Source organism: Chiloscyllium plagiosum, unplaced genomic scaffold (assembly GCF_037043375.1).
Source record: "Chiloscyllium plagiosum isolate Xiang-an unplaced genomic scaffold, Cpla_swu_hap1 HiC_scaffold_5, whole genome shotgun sequence".
Classification (NCBI taxonomy): Eukaryota; Metazoa; Chordata; class Chondrichthyes; order Orectolobiformes; family Hemiscylliidae; genus Chiloscyllium; species Chiloscyllium plagiosum.
Window position 1 is genome coordinate 59334523 of NW_028270143.1, and position 26776 is coordinate 59361298.

The window sequence follows — 26776 nt, forward strand, 5'->3', positions numbered from 1 at the left end:
GTTGAGCTCCTGTGGTTATCGCTTTCATCCTTACAATAAACTGACTTCCTGTACACCTCATGCTGGGGCTAACAGCTCTCACAATTTGTTTGGGAATCTCTTGGCAATGGCTATTGATTTTTCCCGAACATTAAGCTAGCTCAGTTTGGCAGCTTACCTTCCACCTGACTGAGGAGTATGCAAATTGAAGAGAGGCTTTGAATTCAGTGGCATTGTTACATCACGGTAATTACCAACCACTCAGCCCAGTAACTTCTCAAAATCCAGCCCTCCCCATGAAGTCAAACTGAACTGCAGCAAAGCATCACAATAATGCACTCTTACATGTGGATGTGTGGAACAGTTCACATGCTGTATTAAACAAAATGCCCCATACAGCCCTAATATTGTATCTGATGAAAATTTCTCCGTGCTTAAACTGTCCCCTACCTTGTAAGATATCAGTATCAGTCAAAGTGAGGGGGGATAATTCCTACATTCCACAACACGGGGAAGGCCTATAGAACATAGGGACTGAGAGCAGTTTTGGTTTCTTTTACTGAAGAAGGATGTTCTGGCTTTTGGAGGCAGTGCAACAAAGGTTTACCAGACTGATTCCTGGGATGGTATGATGGTCATATAAAGAGAATCTGAACTGGTTTTGACTAAATTGGCTGAGGTTTGAAAAGTTGGGAGTGGGATCTCATAGAAACCTTTTAAAAAAAAGTGACAGGGTAAATGCAGAAAGGATATACCTGATGACGAGGGAGCCCAGAATCAGGGGTCACAGTCTATGGGTATAGGCTACGCCTTTTGAGACTGAGATGAGGAGAAATCTCTTCTCCCAGAGAACTCACTGCCACAAAAAGGAGCTGAAGTTAAACATTGAATATTTTCAAGACGGAGTTTGATCTAGGAGTTAGGGCAAAACAGATCAAAAGAAATGGGGAGAAATTGAGAAGAGGGTGCTAACCTGGATGTTCAGCCATGATCATACTGAATGGTGCAGTTGGTTCGAAGGGCTGAATAGCCCACTCCTGCTATTTTCTATGTTTGATGAACAGGATTATGGAGTTGAATTCGCGGTGTGACTTTAAGTAGGCTTTGAGTTATCATTTCAGTAGAATTAAGATTTATTTTAACAATGTTTACACTAAGATAGCATAAAGTGGAATGATACACATCCAGTGTTGTGTTTGGCTGCTTCTATCAGAAGTAATAACTTTCAGGCTTTAATTCTCAATGTTTAATGATGGTACACAAACTCTGTAAAACAAAGCAGCTTTTGTTTTACTTTGCAGTGTAATATACTAATCTATGGAGTTTGGCTTGTGTTGCTTCTGTAATTACTTGGGAAATCTGTTGTAAGATTGTAGTGCAGGAATCGTTTATTCAGAAAGTAACTTGTCATTTAAAATAATAGGTTAAATTAAATGGATTTATTCCTTATACCATCATACGTGTCTTGTCAATGTACAATTTCAGTCACAGTTGCAAAGAACCAGACAATGTAATCCCCACACATCAAACATTTAAGAAGCATTTAGATGTACATGTGTGGTGCCAAGGCATTCAAAACTGTGGGCCAAGCTGGAAAAAGAAATTAGAATAATTAGTATTTGTTTCGACTAGCACAGACTTGATGGACCAAAGGGCCTTTTTCTGTGCTTTAGAACTCTATGACAGTATGACTGGGCATGAAAAGAGAATCATTACAGATTAGTGCACAGCAATAGTGTGACAGTGAAGTAAAAGGAATAAGAATGGCTTCCCCTTCAGTGCTCGGTCATGAATTTGCATTGACTTATAAGGTTCACAAGGGATTGTTGGCTTTCACCATGTACTTCACATGTTCTAGAAATGTGGCAGTGAATAGAATTTACTGAACTAGGGCAAGAAATTTTCTTCATATCTATTGCAATAAAATGATTGTAATAAGTCCTGTAAACTGGGACATTGATTCAATGCTTTTTATCTGGGCTTGTCTTGGAGATTTTATGAATGAATCCTTTGTATGCAAAAATGAAAAGCTCAGTGCATGCTGCAAAGTGCCTCATTGATGCAGTCATCTGCTGTTCACTTTGGCCATGAGGCTTGTATTTTGCGAAAGAAAGAGTTCATTCTTCCTTTTACTGTGCGTTGTGTACAAGAAAGTTCTAGCCGAGCAGCAGATTATTAACTGGATATGACTGAATAGATGGTAAAATCGATGTCAAGATTATTATCATTTTAAAAACTAATCATTGATGCACACTTAGGGTTACTTTTAGCTTTGCTGCCACGGTGATATTCTCCCAGAATGGATCACTTGCCACCTTGGTCTTGCCTTGAAATCACCTCATGGCCTTGCTGCACATCTTCTGCAGCTGCTCTAACTCTCTTTGTATCCTTTAAAATACGCCTTTACATCTACCTCTTTGACTAAGCCTTTGCTTGCCTTTAATTTTATAGCAATTTGAACTAAGCTTTCTACTTTAGTACTGAGTGGGTGTTCAGGTAAGTGGGGTATCTCAAGAGGGTTGGAATATAAAAGCACCGTTGTGCTACTGAGACTTTATAAAGCTCTGGTTAGGCCCCATTTGGAGTACTGTGTCCAGTTTTAGTCCCCACACCTCAGGAAGGACATACGGACACTGGAGCGTTTCCAGTGGAGATTCACACGAATGATCCCTGGAATGGTAGGTCTAACATATGAGGAACGGCTGAGGATCCTAGGATTGTATTCATTGGAGTTTAGAAGATTAAGAGGAGATCTAATAGAAACTTACAAGATAATACATGGCTTGGAAAGGGTGGATGCTAGGAAATTGTTTCCGTTAGGCGAGGAAACTAGGACCCGTGGACACAGCCTTAGAATTAGAGGGGGTAAATTCAGAACAGAAATGCGGAGACATTTCTTCAGCTAGGGAGTGGTGGGCCTGTGGAATTCATTGCCGCAGAGTGCAGTGGAGGCTGGGACACTAGATGTCTTCAAGGCAGAGATTGATAAATTCTTGATGTCACAAGGAATTAAGGGATACGGGGAGAATGGGGGTAAGTGGAGTTGAAATGCCCATCAGCCATGATTGAATGGCGGAGTGGACTCGATGGACCGAATGGCCTTCCTTCCACTCCTATGTCTTATGGTCTTCTGGTATGGATGCTAGGGCAGTTGCTTGCTCCTCCTGCAGAATGTGGCAGGTGGGAGACATGGCACATGTCTCCGCTGGCTACATCTGCGGGAAGTGCACCCAACTCCAGCTCCTTGAAAACCGTGTTAGGGAATTGGAGCTGGAGCTGAATGAACTACGGATCATTCGGGAGGCTGAGGGGGTAATTGAGAGGAGTTACTGGGAATTGGTCACTCCTTAGGCTCAGGACAAGGATAGATGGGTTACAGTTAGGGGGAGGAAAGGGGACAGACAGACAGTGCAGAGATCCCCTATGGACATTCCCCTCAGCAATAAGTATACCTTTTTGGATACTGCTGGGGGGGATGACCTAACAGAGGAAAGCCAGAGTAGTCAGTTCTGACTGACCCTGACACTGTGGCAAAGAAAGGAAGGAGGCAGAAGAGAAAAGTACTCGTGGTAGGGGACTCGATAGTTTGGGGAATCGACAGGAGATTTTGTGGTCAGGATCAGGATTCCCGGAAGGTATGTTACCTCCCTGGTGCCAGGGTCCGGGACGTCTCCGATCGGGTGTATAAGGTTCTAAAAGGGGAGAGCGAACAGCCAGAAATCGCGTTACATATTGGTACTAATGATATAACCAGAAAAAGGATTGAGGATATAAAAAATGATTTCAAGGAGTTAGGATGGAAGCTGCAAAGCAGGACGAACAGAGTAGTGTTCTCTAGTTTACTACCGGTGCCACGAGATAGCGAGGCGAGGAACAGAGAGCAGCTTAACACGTGGCTGCGCAGCTGGTGTAGGAGGGAGGGCTTCAGATATGTAGATAATTGGGATGCCTTCTGGAGAAGGTGGGACCTGTACATGAAGGACGGGTTACACCTGAACTGGAAGGGGACCAATGTCCTGGGTGGAAGGTTTGTTCGAGTAGTTCAAGAGGGTTTAAACTAGTATGGCAGGGGGGTGGGAACCTGAGCTGTATACCGGAGGTGAGAGTTGATGCAGATGAGGCAATAGCAAGAGGTAGACCAGCTCGTGGGAAGGATTTTCCTGGGAAGGAACCAAGGGATCAGTTAAAGTGTGTTTGCTTTAACGCAAGGAGTATCAGGAATAAATGTGACAAACTTAGAGCATGGATCAGTACCTGGTGCTATGATGTTGCGGCCATGACAGAGACATGGGTTTCTCAGGGGCAGTAATGGTTGCTGGATGTTCCAGGGTTTAGAGCATTTAAAAAGAATAGGGAGGGGGGGGGGAAAAGAGGAGGGGGTGTAGCACTACTAATCAGAGAGGGTATCACAGCTACAGAAGCTTCCATTGTCGAGGAAAATCTACCTACCGAGTCAGTATGGGTGGAAATTAAGAACTGCAAGGGAGCAGTCACCTCGTTAGGGGTTTACTACAGGCCCCCCAATAGTAGCAGGGAGATGGAAGAAAGCATAGGTCGGCAGATTTTGGAAAAGTGTGGACGTAGGAGGGTTGTTGCAATGGGTGACTTTAACTTTCCCAATATTGATTGGAAGCTCCTTCGAGCAGAAGATTTGAATGGAGCGGTTTTTGTAAGGTATGTTCAGGAGGGTTTCCTAACTCAGTACGTTGACAGGCCGACGAGGGGAGAGGCCATTCTAGACTTGGTGCTCGGAAACGAGCCGGGGCAGGTATCAGATCTTGTGGTGGGAGAACATTTTGGTGGTAGTGACCACAACTGCCTCACATTCTACATAGCTATGGAGAAGGAAAGGATTAGGCAAAATGGGAGAATATTTAATTGGGGAAGAGGAAACTATGATGCGATTAGACATGAGTTAGGAAGCATGGACTGGGAGCAATTGTTCCATGGTAAAGGCACTATAAACAAGTGGAGACAGTTGTTGCAAGTGATGAATAAATATGTCCCTCTGAGACAGGCAAGAAGGGGTAAGATAAAGGAACCTTGGATGACGAGAGCGGTGGAGCGTCTCGTCAAAAGGAAGAAGGTAGCTTACATAAGGTGGAGGAAGCTCGGGTCAAGCTCAGCTCTAGAGGATTACAGGCAGGCGAGGAAGGAGCTCAAAAATGGTCTGAGGAGAGCCAGGAGGGGGCACGAGAAAGGCTTGGCAGAACAGATTAGAGAGAACACAAAGGGATTTTACACGTATGTGAGGAATAAGAGAATGGTCAAAGAAAGAGTAGGGCCAATCAGGGATAGCATAGGGAACTTGTGTGTGGAGTCTTAAGAGGTAGGGGAAGCCGTAAATGAGTTTTTTGCTTCTGTCTTTACGAAAGAAACTAACTTTGTAGTGAATGAAACCTTTGAAGGGCAGGTGTGCATGCTGGAATGGATAGAGATAGAGGAAACTGATGTGCTGAAAGTTTTGTCAAATATTAAGATTGACGAGTTGCCAGCCCGGACCAGTTTGAACTTGGCTGCTTTGGGAAATGAGAAATGCGATTGCTTTGCCACTTGCAAAGATCTTTGTATCTTCGCTCTCCACTGGAGTCATACCTGAGGACTGGAGAGAGGCAAATGTAATTCCTCTCTTCAAGAAAGGAAATAGGGAAACCCCTGGCAATTACAGACCAGTCAGTCTCACGTCTGTCGTCTGCAAGGTGTTAGAAAGGATTCTAAGGGATAGGATTTATGACCATCTGGAAGAGCATGGCTTGATTAAATGCAGTCAACGCGGCTTTGTGAGGGGCAGGTCATGCCTCACAAACCTTATCGAGTTCTTTGAGGATGTGACTAGAAAAGTTGATGAGGGTCGAGCTGTGGATGTGGTATATATGGACTTCAGTAAGTCATTTGATAAGGTTCCTCATGGTAGGCTCATTCAGAAGGTCAGGAGGAATGGGATACAGGGAAACTTAGCTGTCTGGATACAGAATTGGCTGGCCAACAGAAGACGGCGAGCGGTAGTAGAAGGAAAATATTCTGTCTGGAAGTCAGTGGTGAGTGATGTTCCACAGGGCTCTGTCCTTGGGCCTCTACTGTTTATAATTTTTATTAAGGGATTGAAGGATGGGTCAGCAAGTTTGCAGACGACACAAAGGTTGGAGGTGTCGTTGACAGTATCGAGGGCTGTTGTAGGCTGCAGCAGGACATTGACAGGATGCAGAGATGGGCTGAGAGGTGGGAAATGGAGTTCAACCTGGATAAATGCGAGGTGATGCATTTTGGAAGGTCGAATTTGAAAGCTGAGTACAGGATTAAGGATAGGATTCTTGGCAGTGTGGAGGAACAGAGGGATCTTGGTGTGCAGGTACATAGATCCCTTAAAATGGCCACCCAAGTGGACAGGGTTGTTAAGAAAGCATATGGTGTTTTGGCTTTCATCAACAGGGGGATTGAGTTTAAGAGTTGTGAGATCTTGTTGCAGCTCTATAAAACTTTGGTTAGACCGCACTTGGAATAGTGCGTCCAGTTCTGGTCGCTCTATTATAGGAAAGATGTGGATGTTTTGGAGAGGGTTCAGAGGAGGTTTACCAGGATGCTGCCTGGACTGGAGGGCTTATCTTATGAAGAGAGATTGACTGAGCTCCGTCTTTTTTCATCGGAGCAAAGGAGGAGGAGAGGGGACCTATTGAGGTACACAAGATAATGAGAGGCATAGATAGAGTCGATAGCCAGAGACTATTTCCCAGGGCGGAAATGGCTAACACGAGGAATCATAGTTTTAAGCTGGTTGGAGGAAAGTATAGAGGGGATGTCAGAGGCGGGTTCTTTACGCAGAGAGTTGTGAAAGCATGGAATGCATTGCCAGCAGCAGTTGTGGAAGCAAGGTCATTGGGGACATTTAAGAGACTGCTGGACATGCATATGGTCACAGAAATTTGAGGGTGCATACATGAGGATCAATGGTCGGCACAACATCGTGGGCTGAAGGGCCTGTTCTGTGCTGTACTGTTCTATGTTCTTAATATGCCCTCAGTTTGTTCATTGGATAATACTCGTGTGGAGTGCTTTGAGATGTTTTCCTATGTAAAAGATGCGAAATTGTAGTCACATCATAGAACTCAACCAAATTTTTGTTCTCTTTACATCGTGGGGAATTGAGCAGTTTTCATAAAACATAGTCTCCTTTGCTAAATCATCATCCAGGGAATATGATTCAAAGTCAGCTCGGTCTTTTTAGATTAGATTACTTACAGTGTGGAAACCGGCCCTTTGGCCCAACAAGTCTACACCGACCCGCCGAAGCACAATCCACCCAGACCCATTCCCCTACATTTACCCCTGCACTTAACACTGCAGGCAATTTAGCATGGTCAATTCACCTAACCTGCACATTTTTGGACTGTGGGAAGAAACCGGAGCACCCGGAGGAAACCCACGCAGACACTGGGAGAATGTGCAAACTCCACACAGACATTTGCCTGAGGCAGGAATTGAACCCGGGTCTCTGGCGCTGTGAGGCAGCAGTGCTAACCACCGTGCCACCAAAGTAGAATCTTCTTTGCCAGTCCTGTGATTAAATTTCACATCCGTGTGCATGACAAAACCTCGTAAAAATGCTCTTAAAAATGTGTTCTCTGATGCCACTCCACATCTGAGGCCATTGCCTGATTACAAGTTGTGGAAATAATGGCTTGTTCGTACAGATTTTTAAAAAAATGTTTTAGAAGCGAATGATTATCGGACATGGATTTTTGAAGCAGAGAAGCATGGAAATGCCACTCATTTTTGGTTCTGGGATATTATTTGAGTGGCTGATTTCAGAAAACCTCATCCCAATGAATACATATTGGAGTTGTGCTAAGAATGGCTTTTGCTGTCAGGGACCAATGGTACCAGAAACTCATGCTTCAGTAAGATGGGGATTTATTTTCAATAACCACTTTGTACCTTTTAACAATAGGTTCTGGAGTTTGTCATGTTTTTAATATTTCTATGATATTGTTTCTTTCTGCCTGGGCAGTCTTTTTATCTCTAACATTTCTTGCATTTGCCCGCATTATATTTTCTGCCTTAAGTGACTCCCTGGTATCTGCCTTTTCCTGATCACCATTTCAGTGTTGATTCATTCATACTTCCGTCGTGCAACAAATAGTCTCATCTGTATCCACTAACTGACCAGTCTTTCTCCGAAATGTCAAGTTTAAACATTTCCACACTGCTTTCTCAAAGTTCTTTCTAAATCTAACAGAGCATTTTTCTCCAGTTATCAGTTTATTTTCTTCGGAAAGTATCCCCAGTTATTTACTGCATTTGCTGCATTTGCAATAGCTTCATTGGTACTCTTTCTGTTATCACATTTCTTGATGAACTCCCTTCACCTCTCAAAGCCAGAAGTCTGTCAGAGGTCACTGTATCAGAGTTTGGTTGCACTTATCAGGTCTGTGGCTTTTAAAGTTTCTGTATTACCTGGTGCACTTCTCTGCATCTCTTCCTGTCCCCATTAAATTCCCTTCATCCTTTCTTCAACGAATATTACTATAGCTGAGATGGGCAATTTTCCACGCCGAGGGTGTCATCCTTATGGCTATCCACACTTCTAAACAAATAACTTCTTTACCACTGATTTATTCTGCGATGTACAGATTTTGTCTGTGCCTCAGCTGGCTCTTTTAATTTTCCAGCTCCTTAATCTTATGTGACCTTGCTTCATAGAATCCTGCAGCTTAGATTATGGCCCCTTGACTTTGTAACTGTGCCAACTCTTTGAAAAAGCAATCTAATTAGTCTCACTCCTTTACTCTTTCTTCACTGCCCTGCAAATATTTCACAATGAACAAACAAAGCAAAATACAGACTACTTTGCTTTCATTTGTTCTAAAACCCAACAATATCCATTTTATAAGCAATAAAATGAAAGCAGAAATCTCGCCTGGAGCCTGTAACTGTGGTGACTGCTGTCAGGTTTATAAAAACCTTAAATTCCTGAATTGTTGATACTTTGATTTTTTTTTCAATCTAATTATCAAAAGTTTTATGTGTTAGCTTAAAGATGTCTTATACGTTAGAACTTTGAACATTATGATGTTCAAAAACTTTCTTGTTGGACATTCTGCGAACTTGCCATAGCAACAGCTTTGATCACAGAAGGAGGGAGGCAGAAAGCATAATGATTTGGCCAAAGCCACAATCCGTTTTCAAGGAGGCGTTAGCAAGATATTTAGAAAATCAGTCTGCTTTCAGGCAGAGTCAGCATGTTCCGTGGAATGGAAATCATGTTTAAATGATCTATTCAAGCTTTTTGATGAAGTAGCATTCAAGGAACATTAAGCAGACCCTGTAGAGATGTAGTAGACTTGGATCTCCAAAAGTGATGTAATAAGGTGCCGCATCAAAGGTTACTACACAAGATACAAGCAAATGGAGAGAATAATATATTAGCAAAGGAAAAGAGTGACTTGGGTGACAAATCAATGAAAGATTGAAATGAATGAATGTATGATTGCTATATTTACCAGTGATTTTTTTTAGTGATACCAAGATAAGTGGGAAAGTCAGTTGTCAGTAGAGGGCAAAGTATGTGTAAGGGGATATAGACATGTTAAGTTAGTGGCCAAAATATTTGGCAGATGGAATATAACATGCAAACATATGAATTTATCTATTTTGGCAGGTACAGTAGAAAAGTACATAATTTAAATAGAGAGAACTTGGTGGTGCAGGGAATCTGCTTGCCCTGGTAGAAAGACCACATAATGTTAATGTGCAGGTACAGCAAGGGATCAGGAAAGGAAATTGTATGATGTCATTTAATACAAGACATATATAGATCTGTTCAGAAGTTTTACTGCAGCCATATTGGGCATGAATGTGAGACATCTGGAGTTGTGTGTACAATTCATTCTCCTTACTTGAAATTGATTTGATTACTTTAGAGGCAGCTCAATGAACGTTAGCTTGACTTATTCTTGGAATGAAGAATGTATCTTAGTAAGAAAGATTGAACGGGTTAGGTCTATACCTAACATGGATTCGAAAAATACGAAGTGGCCTTACTTCAATATGAGATCTTCAGGGGACTGGATACATAAAGGTCAATTGGTTTTGTGGGAGAAACAATAACTAGAGAATAGAGTTGAAGAATAAGAGCTCTCCTTACAGTATAGAAATAATGTGACTTCTCTTTCTCTGTGAGGGCAGTTAGAGTGTGAAATTCTCTTCCCCATAAGGTAGGAGAGGCTGTGTCTTTAAATTTATTCAGAACTGAAAAGTAGATTATTTTGGATGGTCAAAAAGGTAGAGGATTATCGGGTGCAGTCAGGAAAGTGGAGCTGAGGCCATAATCAAATCAGTTATGATCTTATTGAATGGTGGATCAGGCTGAATGATGTCTTTTCGTTCCTAAATTCAATCTGCTTTAAAATAGATGTATTCTGTGCTGACCCACCGGTGCAACCTTATCATAGCATCGGGCGCAGAATGGAGATGTCTAATGCCAACGCTTCATCAGTAAAGAAGTAAAATTGATGCAATCTGAAGTTTTATGCATATTGCATCTTTCTATTCAATGGGTAATTTGTTTTATTTTATTATTAAAACATGAAAAAAGCAAAGAAAATGCATTGATGGGTTGAACATTGCAAAAGGGGAGACTGCCTCACCGACACCACGTATGATTAAGCTATGAAAACACATCAGAGATTTGCATTGGAATTTAAGTTGTTTTTTTTTGTTTTTGTACAAGTTATTCTTTCAAAATCTAGGAAAGCCTTCGCTATCTGACACGTTTCATTTAAATATCTGCTCCAAGGAGACAGTCAGGGTCAGTAAAGTGTGGTGCTGGAAAAGGCACAGCAGGCCAGGCAGCATCTGAGGAGCAAGAGAGGCGATGTTTCAAAGGATTAGGCCTGCAACGTCGGCTCTCTTGCTGCTCAGAAACTGCCTGACCTGCCAGTACCACACTTTATCAACAATACCTGTTCCAATATGAGTGAAAAAACTTTGGTTTAGATGCTTATTGTACAAACTTATAATTGTAAATGTTATAAGCATTTTGAAACAGTAGCTGTTTCAAAAATACCTTTTTTTTAATATTTACAGACTTCAAGCAATTTTCTGAAGAGCTCATCTTTCAGTCACAATAACTCATCTCAGTAAGTATTGCACGTTTTCTTTAAAAGTAGCTAACTCATTGAGATTTCTCTGAAACTAAATATTTTTGCACTGCTGTGCTTGTTCATTTTATATGGCTTTAACTATCTTATTTAAATCTTGATTGAGCTCTGAATTGCCTAACTACTATTTCACCACATTGTTAGCCTCCCAATAAAGTAAATACAGATGGATACAGCTATTAAAGTGTTTTCCTTTTTTTATTTGTAAAGAGTACAAAGCATTGTTTAGCTCACAGGGTACTGTGTAATATTGTGCAAGTTCAGTTTAGGATGCACCATTATGGTAATAGTAGTAAGAACATAGTGTGAAGTTTCATCAGAATGATTCCTGTGGTGGGAAACTGTAGAAAATGGGGAGGAAAAAAATCCCTGAAGTTACCAGGAAATTTTTACACTTGAGCAGAAATTATTAAGGGGAGGTTGAGTAGAGGTTCTAAAATTTACCAAGATCTTTGATAGCGTCTGGACGATTTCCTTCAGGTTTGGAGAAATTCCCTCTCACAGGCAATTGTGAACTGTGTGGATAATTTGCTGCCTGGAGTGGTTGGGGTAAGAGGTCATTGCAACATTTAATCGAATTGTAGAATAATAAAAGGGAGAAGAGAACATTTGATTCATTGTGTTTTTTTTCCAGTTGTGTTTAGTACAGTTATCTGATTAGAATTGTTTACCTGTTTTTTTCATGTCACCCTCCAATAATTTTCTATTTCGAGTGTATATCAAGCAGTACCTTTTGAAAATCACAATTGACTTTACTTCTTTCAGGCAGTGCAGTTTACATCATAACAATGAGCCGCACTGAAAAACATCTCTTCATCTCGCCTTTGATTCTTCGCCAATTGTCTTAAATCTTTCTCCTCTGGTATCGAGTCCTGACAGTGCAAGTGGTTTCTCCTCCTTGCTCTCTTAGGAGGAACCTGGGTGCCAGGACCATGAAGGAATGCAGAAAATCTTTGAATTTTACAGAACTTTTTTTCTTAGCAACTCTTTTTAAGGGAAATACTGAGCCTGATATTACATGTCCCCAGTTGTCGGAGGGGTGAGGTCACGTTATATAGAGTGTGTAGCTAGCCTGCCATCTTCCCACCCGCCTTTTGCTCACTCGGATCATAGGGAGGATTGCTGAGCTCCAGAATTGGAAGCCCACCACCATATGTAATTAATGAAGGGATAATTGACCAGTTTCTCATGCTGTTTCTCAAGTGGCTGTTGTGGGTCACCAGGTTGAATGGGATTATTAATATTTTGAAAAAGTATTTAAAATGGTATGGAGGAGGTGTGAGCTGCTGTCACTGGAGGATATTGTTGGCTCATTGGGGACACCCCCCTGAGAGGATAATAACTGCCTCCTTCTCCCTCGCCTGAAGTCTGTTTTAAATCCACTCCTCCACACCTGTCAACCCCCCTCCTTGAGTAACCAAATGAGTTTCCACCACAACACCCCCCCACCCCCCCCACCCCCCCCACCCCACCCCACCCCACAGATTTGACTGGCTCTGGGATTTGTGGGCTTGCTTGCTATCCAGGCAGTGCCTGCTGTGGATCATTGGAGTTGGTGGGGAATTAGATTGGTTGACAGTGCCCGTGGATGGGATTTACCCTCTGTGAGGGGCAAACATCCCTCTCAGATTATGTTTAGGCCATGTGTATTACTTTGTGCCTCTGAGGTGGGTGTCAGTTGGTTGGTTGCCAGCATTTATTCTCTGGAAAAGCAGGGGAGCCATGTGTTCACGTTGTAATCTTCCACTCCCTGAGTGGGCTGGCCCAGGGGTTTACATTCAGACCATGTTTTCAATTCTCTGCTTTGGAGGTAGGTCAGACTGAAGAATGCCACAATCTTAAACTCAGGTAGGGCAGTGAGGCATGTCCTGAACCCACCCCAACTGGAACTGGTTAAATAAATGCCAGGTGTAATAAGACTAAGGCCTTAAATGAGCATTAATTATCTCATTAGAAGCCTCAATTGTTGGAAGGAGAAGAGGACCATCCACAGTCTCCTGTATGGGAGGGTAAGGAGGCATTTGAGAACAAGGTACCGTGGCAATATACACATTTCCACACATGCTTTAGCTTAGAGGTATTGATGGTGATGGTAGAGGCTCCAGTTTTTTAACCATCACATTGTCGACCATGAATCTCTCCCACTCTTACCAACTGTCAGTGGTATATCTTGGAAGTACTCACAAATTGACATAGATGTAACTGGGATAGCGACAGGAATGCAGCAAAGTCTGCATTCGCCACGCTTCCACCAGTGACCCCTGCCACCAAATGGGGAAGGGCATTAATTTCTGACTCCTTGTCCAACCAATGCAAACTAGCAATAGGAAAAACCAAAAGGATGTTGATGTATACAGTGAACTGATTTGAATGCAATTCATTGATCAATTGCAGTATGCTGCAAAGATCAGTGCTGTGTCCACTGCTTTTTGTCATTCATTTGGATGTGAATATAGGTAATGTGGTTTATAGGTTTGCAGACGACATTAAAGTTGGAAGTGCAATGGACAGTGAAGAAATGTACCTCAGAGTAGAATCGGATCTTTTGATCAGGTGGGCGGAAGAGTGGCAGATAGAGTTTAATCTAGATAAATGTGAAGTGCTGTGTTTTTGTGGGCCAATCAGACAAGAACTTTTCCACTTAATGGTAAGGTCCTGGGGAGCATTGCCAAACAAAGAGACCTTGGAGTGCAGGTTCATAGTTCCTTGAAAGTGGAGTCACAGGTAGACAGGGTAGTGAAGAATGCATTTGTTACACTTGCCTTGAGTGGTCAGGGCATTGTATATCAGAGTTAGGAGGTCATATTGCAGCCACTTTTGGAATACTGCGTTCAGTTCTGCCCTGGAAAGATGCCAACGGGTATCATAAATTAAACTAGGCCCATTTGCCAGCATTTGGCCCATATCCCTGTAAACTGTCCATATTACAGAGTAGTCATTCTCACCACATCTCTGGAATTTATTTCTTTTGTTCATGTTTGAACCAAGACTATAATACATTCAGGAGCGGAGTGGCCCTGATGGAACCCAACTGAGCATCAGTGAGCAGGTTGTTGATAAGTAAGTGCTGCTTGATAGCACAGTGTGATATTGTAATCTAAGCTTTTTAGCCAGGGATCTTTTCACTGAAACTGTGCTCTACTCCCTTCAAGATCAAATATATCCTTAAGAAATTCAGGCATTAACAGTGAATACAGAATTCAGATAACGCATCTTCAGGATAACCACCTCCTCTTTTGTATTTCAGTCCCCTTGTGATGAAGACCAATATTCCATGAGCCCTCTTGAAGACTTTTTGTACGAGTCTATTTGTTTTTGTCGATTTGTGCACTGAAACCTTGCTCTTCAACAGTTCTTCTTGGAAAGAAAATATTCTGATCTGCTTTTCTTAGACTGAACTGGATAACTTCTCATTTGCCCACGTTGACCTTTCATGTTCTGTGGTTGCTCTTACTCACTAGATCTATTCGTATGTTCCTTTGCTACTTTCTGCTCACCTTTTCACAATAACTGTGTATTAATGTTACTTTTAAATTTAGACAGACTTCAATCTTCCTTCATTCAAATGACTGCTTACATACGGTGACAAACAGTACAGATCACTTGGGAATGCCATTTAGTATCTACAGTTCAAATAGATTCCTTTTATCACTATTGTCTGACTCCTACCTCCTAACCGGTTATTGACCAATATCAAGGTTTTAATGTTATGCATTGATAGGATAGAACTTAGAAACTTAGACTTATCAATCTTGAAGGAAAACATCGGGAAAGTAATCAAAAAATGGAGAAGATAAATTTGGAAAATTACTTTTCCTACTTTTGCAAATTACCTAAAATTGCAAAAGTAAGATGAGATACACTAATTTGAAACCAGCAAATGACCAAAATTAGTACTGATTGCTTCTTTTAAATAGTGTTATTAATGCAAAGATTAAATTTCCAGGTAGAATAGTTGAGGTAAAAGCCAAGAATCATTAAATGACAGTTCAGAGCCACAGAGGAAGGACTGTGATGTGCTTCTGCATAGATTAACCATGATAGACTAAATGGTCTACCTCAGTCATCACCTGGATGATCTTGTGATAGCAACCTGTCACCAGGAACCATTCAAGCTGAAATGTGCATGGAAATAATAATCTGCTTTTTTATTTGCTTGATTCAGTACCTGTTTGCTTATCCCAAATTAATTTTATTATTAAATATTTCAGGGTCATTTTATGACTATGACAAATTCCTTTATTTTTCTGTTTTTCTCAGCAAAGTTTTTATGTTTGTCATTCATAGTCTTTTTCAGTGCCCTTTTCGTGTAGTTGGAGACTTGTTACAGATTACATGAATATTGGATTTATATTTTTTATATTATTTCAGCAATACATTTTTTAAACTAAATTATTTATCTTTAGATGTCTTTTGTTTATATATCCAGTAATTTTGTCTGCTGTCTTTAAATTTGACTTTTTCATCTTGTACTTTTTGTGCTGGTGATTATTCTTAGATAACCTGGCATTCAATATATTTGGTCAGAGTATGTAATTCCAGTACTACTCATTTGTAAACATAATCTGAATATTTGAAATGCAGATCTGGATGTGAATTATACTTGACAGCAATCTGAACCAACTTAATCAAAAAGCTAAATCACAATCAGCAGTTTTGATTCTTTTCCCTCATGACCACTGCATTATGGTATCTCCAAATGCCTGAGGGGACAGGTCCTTGTGCATTTGAGGTGCATCGTTCAAGATGAGCCAGAGTCACTGCTATTGCTGATAACATGCCTGAATGATCCTGACTGGCACACTCTGTCCCCTTTGAAGTCAGTGTTAGATGCCCATGTTCATTCAGCTGTGCAATCAGCCTGTTCTCCAGAAACTCAGTGACCTGCTGTTCATGCTATCAAAATTCTCCTGGATTATTCAATACATTTCACTGCATGAGTAACTTGAAAGTTTTGGTGAGATTTGACCCAGGAAAACTTCAGAACCACTGCATCACATTTATCACAATTGATGTTGAATGGGTTGGCATCACAATTGATAAAGTAAATAACTCATGTACATATACCATTAAACTACAATTGTTAAATGAAGTTAGATTATTTATATTTATGCTTACTTCACTGATATTAAACTTCCTCAATTTCTAAATATATACAGCTGCTTCACCTTTCTTCCCTCTTCTGTTTCTGCAGACACTTCATGTGTATTGAAGTCAGCGAAGAACTAGTCTAAGTTTTCAACAAAGCGTTACATTCTTTCTCTTATTTTCTGTATACAGGAGTGTGGAATCGGGTCACATTATGGAGGAGGGTTATGAACTTGATCTGACTTACATTACTGAACGCATCATCGCTGTGTCTTTCCCTGCTGGCTGTTCAGAAGAAACTTATTTTCATAATCTACAGGATGTAACACGAATGCTGAAATCCAAGCATGGAGATAATTATCTGGTAAGATATAGAAAGAAATATTGAAGAGGAACGTGCACTCTAAGTTCCTTGTCCAGATTAGTCAACATAACTCAAATGGAAGATTACCAGAAATTAAGTTTTTATGCATCTATGATTTCTGCTTATCTCTCATTAAAATAACTGCAAGCAATTAGAACAGAAACAAAAGTAAATCTGTGTCTGTGAATGTTTCAGTAGTACTGAATGGCAAAAAATTACATTGTGTTTTGAGATCATAGAGTGTCATGTTAGTTATTTTTCTTTATCTTTACATAGGAAATATGTAAACACCACATGATGATCTTGGCAGGAGCATTATAAATTGGTTGTGAACTCTGTTTACATCGAATTAAAATCTCAATTTTTACACCTTCTGTGAAGGCCATTGACAACAGACAATAGATAATAGGTGCAGGACTAGGCCATTCTGCCCTTCGAGCCTGCACCACCGTTCAATATGATCATGGCTGATCATCCTTAATCAGTATCCTGTTCCTTATCTCCATAGCCCTTGATTCCACTATCCTTGAGAGCTCGATCCAACTCTTTCTGAAATGAATCCAGAGACTGGGCCTCCACTGCCCTCTGGGGAAGAGCATTCCACACAGCCACCACTCTCTGGGTGAAGAAGTTTATCCTCATCTCTGTCCTAAATGGTCTACCCTGTATTTTTAAGCTGTGTCCTCTGGTTCGGCACTCACCCAACAGTGGAAACATGTTTCCTGCTGCCAGAGTGTCCAAACCTTTAATAATCTTATATGTCTCAATCAGATCCCCTCTCAGTCTTCTAAACTCAAGGGTATACAAGCCCAGTTGCTCCAGTCTTTCAGTGTAAGGTAATCCCGCCATTCCAGGAATTGACCTCGTGAACCTATGCTGCACTCCCTCAATAGCCAGAATGTCTTTCCTCAAATTTGGAGACCAGAACTGCACACAGTACTCCAGGTGTGGTCTCACCAGGGACTGTACAGCTGCAGAAGAACCTCTTTGCTTCTATACTTAATCCCTCTTGTTATGAAGGCCAGCATGCTATTAGCCTTCTTCACTACCTGCTGTACCTGCATGCTTACCTTCATTGACTGGTGTAGAAGAACACCCAGATCTCTCTGTACTGCCCCTTTACCTAAGTTGATTCCATTTAGGTATTAATCTGCCTTCCTGTTCTTGTCACCAAAATGAATAACCATACATTTATCCACATTAAACTGCATCTGCCATGCATCTGACCACTCACCTAACTTGTCCAGGTCACCCTGTAATCTCCTAAAATCCTCATCACATTTCACCCTGCCACCCAGCTTTGTATCATCAGCAAACTTGCTAATGTTATTGCTAATACCATCTTCTATATCATTAACATATATTGTAAAAAGCTGCGGTCCCAGTACTGATCCCTGCGGTATTCCACTGGTCACTGCCTGCCATTCCGAAATGGAGCCATTTATCACTACTCTTTGTTTCCTATCAGCCAACCAACTTTCAATCCAAGTTAGTACTTTGTCCCCAGTACCATGCGCCCTAATTTTGCTCACTAACCTCATATGTGGGACTTTATCAAAAGCTTTCTGAAAGTCCAGGTACATCACATGTACTGGATCTCCTTCGTCCATCTTCAGAGTTACATCCTCAAAAAATTCCAGAAGATTAGTCAAGGATGATTTCCCCTTCATAAATCCATGCTGACTCTGACCTATCCTGTTACTACTATCCAGATGTAACATAATTTCATCCTTTATAATAGACTCCAGCATCTTTCCCACCACTGAAGTCAGACTAACTGGTCTATAATTTCCTGCTTTCTCTCTCCCACCTTTCTTAAAAAGTGGTACAACATTAGCCACCCTCCAATCCGCAGGAACTGATCCCGAATCTGTTGAACTCTGGAAAATAATCACCAACGCATCCACGATTTCTCGAGCCACCTCCTTCAGTACCCTGGGATGTAGACCATCAGGCCCCAGGGACTTATCAACCTTCAGACCTAACAGTCTCTCTAACACCAATTCCTGGCAAGTATAAATTCCCTTAAGTTCAGGTCCTTCAGCCACTGTTACCTCTGGGAGATTGCTTGTGTCTTCCCCAGTGAATACAGATCTGAAGTACCAATTCAATTCTTCTGCCATTTCTTTGTTCCCCGTAATATATTCCCCTGTTTCTGTCTTCAAGGGCCCAATTTTAGTCTTAACTATTTTTTTGCTTTTCACATGCCTAAAAAAGCTTTTACTATCCTCCTTTATATTATTGGCCAGTTTACCTTCGTACTTCATTTTTTCTCTGCGTATTTCCTTCTTAGTAATCCTCTGTTGTTCTTTAAAAGCTTCCCAGTCCTCCGTTTTCCCACTCATCTTTGCTATGTTATACTTTTTCTCTTTTAACTTTTATATGTTTCTTAACTTCCCTCGTCAGCCACGGCCACCCATGCCTCCTCCTAGGACCTTTCTTCCTTTTTGGAATGAACTGATCCTGCAACTTCTGCATTATACACAGAAATATCCGCCATTTTTCCTCCACTGTCATCCCTGCTAAGGTATTGCACCATTGAACTTTGGCCAGCTCCTCCCTCATAGCTCCATAGTTCCCTTTATTCAACAGAAATATTGTCACTTTCGATTGTACCCTCTCCCTCTCAAATTGCAGATTGAAGCTTATTGTATTATGGTCACTACTTCCCAATGGCTCCTTCACTTTGAGGTCCCTGACCAATTCTGGTTCGTTGCACAATACCAAATCCAGAATTGCCTTCTCCCTGGTCGGCTCCAGCACCAGCTGTTCTAAGAATCCATCTCTGAGGCACTCCACAAAGTCTCTTTCTTGAGGTCCAATACCATCCTGATTCTCCAAGTCTAGCTGCATGTTGAAATCCCCCATAACAACTAGTAACATCTTTGCGACAGGCCAATTTCAGCTCCTGATTCAACTTACATCCGACATTCAGACTACTGTTTGGGGGCCTGTAGGTAACTCCCAAGAGGGTCTTTTTACCCTTAGAATTTCTCAGCTCTATCCACACTGACTGTACTTCCCCTGATTCTAGGTCCCCCTGTGCAAGGGACTGAATATCATCCCTTACCAACATGGTCACCCCACCCCCTCTGCCTGTCAGTCTGTCCTTACAATAGCATGTGTAGCCTTGAATATTCATTTCCCAGGCCCTGTCCACTTGAAGCCACGTCTCAATTAATCCCACAACATCATACCTGCCAATTTCCAAAAGAGCCTCAAGCTCATCCATCTTATTTCTAATGCTTCGTACATTCATGTATAGTATTTTTAATTTGTTACTGCCCTCACCCTTCCCATCAACTCCTATTTCACTCAACCTTACAGCATGATCCCTTTCTGAGTTTTCTGCCTCATTGATACAGTTGTCTTTCTTGACTTCTCTTGTTCTAACTTTCCCTTCAATTTCCTTCTTAAACATCCAGTTTGTCCCCTCCCTCCTGCTACTTAGTTTAAACGTAGGTGTGTTGCATTAGCAACCCTGCCTGCCAGAATGCTGATCCCTAACCTATTAAGGTGCAAACTATCTCTCTTGTAAAATTTATGCTTACCACCAGAATCTACAATTTTTTTTGTCATGGGTTTGCACAAAGTGTTGCTTTGCGAGAACATTCTTTGACTTTTATTCTGATATTTTGACTTTATAGAAGTTTCTCCTTTCTGGGAGAGATGGTATATTGATATTATCAACCTTTGATGGGGTGGTCATTAAAACGGGACCAAACTCTCTTTCTGAAGAAAATTGATAACTGCAAAAGCCAGAGTCTGCAGAAAGGATCAGCATTGATGCACACGAAGTGTGGAAAATTGAAAAAGTTGTGGAGTGGCTTATCAAAAGGAGGTGCACACTCCCATAACTAGTGAAATGCTGGTTTTAAGTGAAATCTGTGAGTGGATTAATTCTAAATCAGCAGGAATTTTTTTTTTTAGTTTTAAGTGACTTTACACAGATTCAATTAAGTCAGAGAGAGAGCCACTTTTGAAGGTTATATTCGTATGAAGATAGAAGCAAGACAAGGCCATTCAGTTTATAAAGCCTATTCTGCCATTCAATATGATCACGGCTGATCATTTATATCAATGTCCTTCTTCCATCCTATTCCAAAATCCCTTTCAGTCATTGGTATTTAAAAATCTGTCAGTGTTTAAATGTACGCAATGATTCGGCTTCCACAGCCTTCTGGGATAGAAAATTCAGAGATTCACAGTGCTCTGAATATAAATTATTTTCCTCTGTTCAGTCCAATGTGACTTCCCCTTATTTTTGAATTATATCCCCTGGTTTTGGACTCCCCAAACAGGGGGGAAAATCTTACCTGTATCTAGTCTATTGATCCCTTTCAGTATATCCTACGTTTTAATGAAATCACCCCTCGTGCTTTGAAATGTTGAGACTACAGCCCCCATTTTTTCAGTCTCCCTTCAGAGGGCAATCCCCACCATTCCGGGAATAATCTAGTGTCGCTTTATTGCACTCCCTTCATTGCAGTAATATCTACCCTAAGCTGAGGGGATCAAAACTTTGTGCAGTGCTCCAGGTATGTCCAAGTAAGACTCCAAACAACTTGCTGTTCATAACTTAATGATTTCTTTTGTTCAAATTTAACATTGAACTATGTCTTTTTGAAATGTGATGTAAAGTTATGGCCAGTCACCCCCAAATGTTCTATTGCAAGCAGATTATTAGTTCACCCTTTTTATACATAGTACTAGATCAGAAATAGTGCACTCTCCAGTACTGCTCTAGTAAACCATGCCTAACACACTGAAACTTCGTGGCATCAGGACTGAATGTTGTGGACCCACAGGACAACTGTACTGTTGCCCCTGGTGGGTTGGCTACTGTCAGTGGGACAGGAGATTCTTTGGAATGGTGACGATCGTCTCTGGGTCATTGTATGTCAGGTATGATTCCATTAGAATGATTATGTTAGGTTATTTCTTTGACTAGCCTGTAGGATAGCTCTCTCAAATTTGGCATAATCTCCTAGATGTTAGTATGGACTGCGCAAGATTTGCTGCTATATCTTTTCCGGGGCCTTAGTGATGTCAGGTAGCCCATCTGGTTTCTTTGCTCTTATCCATCCATTTGAAGGCTGATATAACTGTGTGCTTTGCTAGACCATTTCAGATGGCATTTAAAAGTCACCCAGATTGTTGTGGATCTAGAATCACATACAGATCAGATGGGTTAAGGTTGGCATTTGTAAATTAGATGGGTTTGTTTAGATTGGGATGGAAGTTGTTGAAAAAGAAGGGTTCTCTGCATTTCTGTTCCAATTCTGTCACCCAATTTTTCGAGCCAGCATAGCCACCTACTTTCGTCCTATCCGACTCACTATCCATTTCTTACCAACGAATGAGGTCAGGCTAATCGGCCCATGATTTCTCATCTTTTGCCTTACTCCCTTCTTAAACATGAGAAATAACATTAGTGATTTTCCAGTCCTCTGTGACCCTCCCTGACTCCCGTGTTACTTGAAAGATCACTACTAATGCCTCCACTATCTCTTCAGCTATCACCTTCAGAGCTCTTGGGTGTAGTCCATCTGGTCCAGGTGGTTTATCCACTTTCAGACTTTTCAGCTTTTTTTGCACCTTCTTCTTGGTCATGGCCACCATACTCATTTCTGCCCCCTGATTGTCTTGAATGTTTGGGAAATTATTCTCATCTTCCACCATGAAGACTGATGCAAAGTACTCATTCAAAGTATTCAGCCATTTCTTTGTTCCCCATTACTAATTCTCCAGCATCATTTCCTGGTGGCCCATGTTCACTTTTACCATTTATATATCTAAAGAAACCCTTGCAATCTTTCCTAATGTTACTGGTTAACTTACCCCCATATTTAATCTTCTCCCTCATTTCTTTCTTCATTGTCATCCATTGGTCTTTATAAGCCTGGCAATTCTCTGGTTTCCCACTGCCCTTTGCCACATTATTTGGTTTCTCTTTTCCTTTTACACTGTCCCTGGCTTCCCTGGTCAGCCATGGTTACCTCATCCTCCCTTTAGTATGCTTCTTTTTCCTCGGGCTGAATTTTTGGTGTGTCTCCTGAATTACTCCCAGAAACTTGGATAGACAACTTGATGGATGTTGTCTATCAAGATTTCCAAAAGCCTGTGATAAGGTCCCACACAGGAACCTTAGAGGGTGGCATGGTGGCTCAGTGGTTAGCACTGCTGCCCTACAGCGCCAGGGACCTGAGTTCAATTCTAGCCTCTGGAGAATATCTGTGTGGAGTTTGCACATTGTCCCCTGTCTGCGTGGGTTTCTTCTGGTGCTCCAGTTTCCTCCTCCAGTCCAAAAGATGTGCAGGTTAGGTGAATTGGCCATTCTAAATTGCCCATAGTGTTCAATGATGTATAGGTTAGGTGTATTAGTAAGGGGCAAATGTAGAGTAATGTATAGGGGAGTGGGTCTGGGTTTGATGCTCTTCAGTGTGTCAGTGTGGTCTTGTTGGGCAAAATGGCCTGTTTCCACACTGTGAGGATTCTATGAAACTCCTGCCATTGCTGTTTCACTGTCTTTCCTACTTGACTCCTCTCCCAGTCGGTTCTGGTCAGCTCATGCCTCTAAAGTTGCCTTTATTTAACTGTAGCATCATTATATCTGATTCTACCTTCTCCTGCTCAAATTGCAGAATAAATTCTATTCTGTTATTTTCACTGCTTTCTAAGGGTTCCTTTATCTTCAGCTCCCTTATTAAATCTGCCTCATTGTACAACACTAGATCCAGTGTTGCCTGTTCCATAGTTGGCTCCATCACAAGCTGCTCCGAAAAGCCATCTCATAGACATTCCACAAACTCCTTTACTTGCGATCCATTACCAACCTGATCTTCCCAGTCTGCCTGCATACTGAAAGTCCCCATGATCACTCTAACTTTGCCTTTCTTACAAGCCTTTCTATCTCTTGGTGTATCTTATGCTCCAAATCCTGATTACCATGTGGAGGCCTGTACATAACTCCCATTTTTTTTTTTGCCTTTTGCGGTTCCTCAACTCTACCCACACAGATTCTACATCACCTGACTCTCCTTTGTTTATTGCTATCAATTTCATCCCATTTTCTTACTAACAAGGCAAACCCCACCCCCTCTGCCCACCTGCCTGTCTTTTCAATGGGATGTATATCCTTGGATATTTATCTCCTGGTCTTGATCCCCTTGCACCCATGTCTCTGTGATACCCACCACATCATACCTGCCGATTTCGATCTGCACCATAAGCTCATTTACCTTATTTTGTATACTGCATGGATTCAGATACTTGTCCCCCAATTTCTTTGAGATAATTATTTTGCTTTCAACATTGTTTGGTCTTAAAACGTAGATGAAATCAGAAAATATTTCTGTGTGTTTGTGTTTATCTTTCTTCCACTTATGAATTGTACATATTTTGTTTTGCTTAAATCTTATTTTTGGCTATAGATATTTAAATTGAAGGCAAAGTAATTTCATGCTTTTCTGTACGATCTATGGGAGCTATGTACAATCAGATTGCGTCAGTACAACCTATTATAAGTATGGACCGGGCAATGAACCATGCAAACGTGGAAGAAAATAATTGTCAAACACGTGATACTAGGAAGTGCAGGCATGAATTGCATGCTGATATAAAATTCTGATATTTTCTGTTAAGTTAAGGTGAGTGAATTTAAGCATAAATTCAAGTACTGCTGTGAAATAGGGTTTTGCTTCTCCCGGGCTGTATGTTTTTGAAGTGCACTTGTGTGTCGATCAAAAGGATCTGTTTAGTTTATGTTTCTGTGGATTGCCTAGTGAGTGCTACAGATGAGAAATGTGGCCCATTCCACCAGGAAGGAAACTTCTCATCATTCTGTCTTTTTCCCTCACAAATATTGTGAATTAAATCAATCCATTTGACAGATAACCTTTGTTTCTCTGACCACAACCCTGCCAGTTTTGATTAATTAGAAAAGGAAAACTTTTTATCTTCTTTTGTCACAAAAGAGTTCAAAAGATTTAACCCAGACTAGTAATCCAAATTCATTTGTGTATTTCTACTTTGCTGGCTGGTCACTCAGTTTGGGTTTGAGAACATCAAAGCTTGCACACAATCTCAGAGTTGTGGATGCTTGACTAAACCAAGACTGATAACTCTCAAACCTCGTTAAGCTTCAAAATGTTGAATGCTTTGAAAGTGGAGAGCTGGAATTCCAGACACAATCTTGGCACTGACATTAGGAGGGTATCCACTGGTGCTCTTCGGTAATTTACCTTGTGTTGAAACATTGGGAATTGCAACCAGTTGGAGGTGGGGCTATCTGCAATGCTTTCCAACCTTGGGATGCCAGACTGGAATTTACAGCCAATAATTTATTTTTTGAAGGCCAATTAGTTTCAAAGAAGGATGTGCAGTACTTTGTGTCGAGTAACTCCCACAAACAGCAGTGTTTTGTTGGCCAGACAATATGTTTGGAGCTCTAGATAATGAATATAGGCATGGTACTGGGTGAGCTCCTCAACTTTCCTTTGTAAGGATTCCATGGGATCTTTTCTGGCCATGTGAGAAGAAAGATGGGACTCCAGTTTAATGTGTCATCTGAAAGACAGCACCTCCAAATACGTAGCAGCTTGGAATGTTGTTTTACATTTTGAGTTCAGGTCTCTGGTGTCAGACTTGAACTCAGAATTTCTAGTTCAGAGATGAGAGTTACCAACTTAGTCGCAATTGACATTGGAACAAATGACCTGTCAGCAATGCTTTAAAGTCAGCACATCTGGACATAACAAAGACCATAGATGAAGGTTTCAGGAGAGTTTTAAAAATTCTCACATGGATGTGAGCACTGCAGACTGGGCCACCATTTATTGCACATCCTTTAGTTGCTAGTGAAGAGGTTTTGGTGAGTTGCTGCCTTGAACTACTGCAGTCTGTTTAGTGTAGGTATACCCACAATGCCATTCGAAAAGGAATTCCAGAATCTTGACCCAATGGCACTGAAGGAATGATGATGTATTTCCAAGTCAGTTAGCAGGTATACTGAAAGAGAGAATATTGATGTGTGTAGTTGGCATTGTAAATGGGAATTGGTTTATTCTCCTCAAACTAGACATTCGTGACAGAATTTTATCTTCTCTGGAGGTAGCAAGGAGGGGAATTATTGATGTGTTGGCCCTTCTTGCCATCTCACTGTTTAGATTTTGGACAAGAAGATCCATTGGTGGATTTGGTGAGCTGCCAGGCCCTTAAGTGTTCAACTAGCAACTCTTTCAGGGGCTTGAAAGTATATCCCTGATTATACAACTTTCCAGTAGGTGAGAAAGGTGGCTGATTTGCCAGCTGGGTAAACAGGGCAATCTGACTGCCATGTTTGGGTTTTTTTTTATTCACTGTCAGAATGTGGGTGTCACTGGTTAGGCAAGCATTTACTACCCAGACGGTAGTTAAGAGCCAACCACATTGCTGTGGGTCTGGAGTGACATGTAGGCCAGACCAGGTAAGGATGGCAGATTTCCTTTCCTAAATGACATTAGTGAAGCAGATGGATTTTTCCGACAAGTTGGCATCAGTTTCATGGTCATCATTAGACTCTTAATTACGGAATTTTCATTGAATCCAAATCTGTCATGGTCGGATTTGAGCTCATGTCTTGGTCATTTCTGGGGTCTCTGGATGAATAGTCTTGTGACAATGCCACTCGCCCATTGCCTCCGTTATTAGCTCCAATTGGTGCCTCCAATTGTCTTGAATAGACTAGATTAGATTCCATACAGTGTGGAAACAGGCCCTTCGGCCCAACAAGAGGATGGGGCAAAGGCATGGCCTCTAAAGGCTACCCCTCTGCCCTTGCTCCTGACATCCCCAATCCATTAATACTCACCCCGATGAAAAGAAGAACAAACACTTAACTTCTCACCATTGAATCCCCTGGGAAGTAGAACACAGCTAATGGTCTGTGAAGCTCAAAATCTGTTGGTCTTTGAAGGCTGCATGAGGCCAGCAAGCTTGGCAGTCAGCTCAGAACAAATGGATTGGAGTGTGGTAGGCTGGATTTCCTTGGGCTGTGGAAATGACAAGTTAGACAACACTTAACACACATCAGCCCCCAAGCATAGTGATTACAGAAAAAAAACTGATGAATAGATTCTGATTTCCCTTTCTTCTTCTGGAGAAGTGCATGATCTCTGAATATTTTCCCAAAGGCTGTGACCAAGATTTG

General features: G+C 41.4%; 1 protein-coding gene across 8 annotated transcripts in view; it reads left to right on the forward strand.

Moving 5' to 3' along the window:
* LOC122549908 (tensin-3) overlaps positions 1–26776 on the forward strand; it is a 439923-nt gene that overhangs the window by 269864 nt on the left and 143283 nt on the right. For all 8 annotated transcript variants that reach the window (XM_087987222.1, XM_043690124.2, XM_087987223.1 and 5 more), the window contains 2 exons: positions 11062–11114; positions 16416–16587. In XM_087987222.1, the coding sequence (XP_087843348.1) occupies positions 11062–11114; positions 16416–16587 (225 nt within the window). The remainder of the gene's footprint in view (positions 1–11061; positions 11115–16415; positions 16588–26776) is intronic.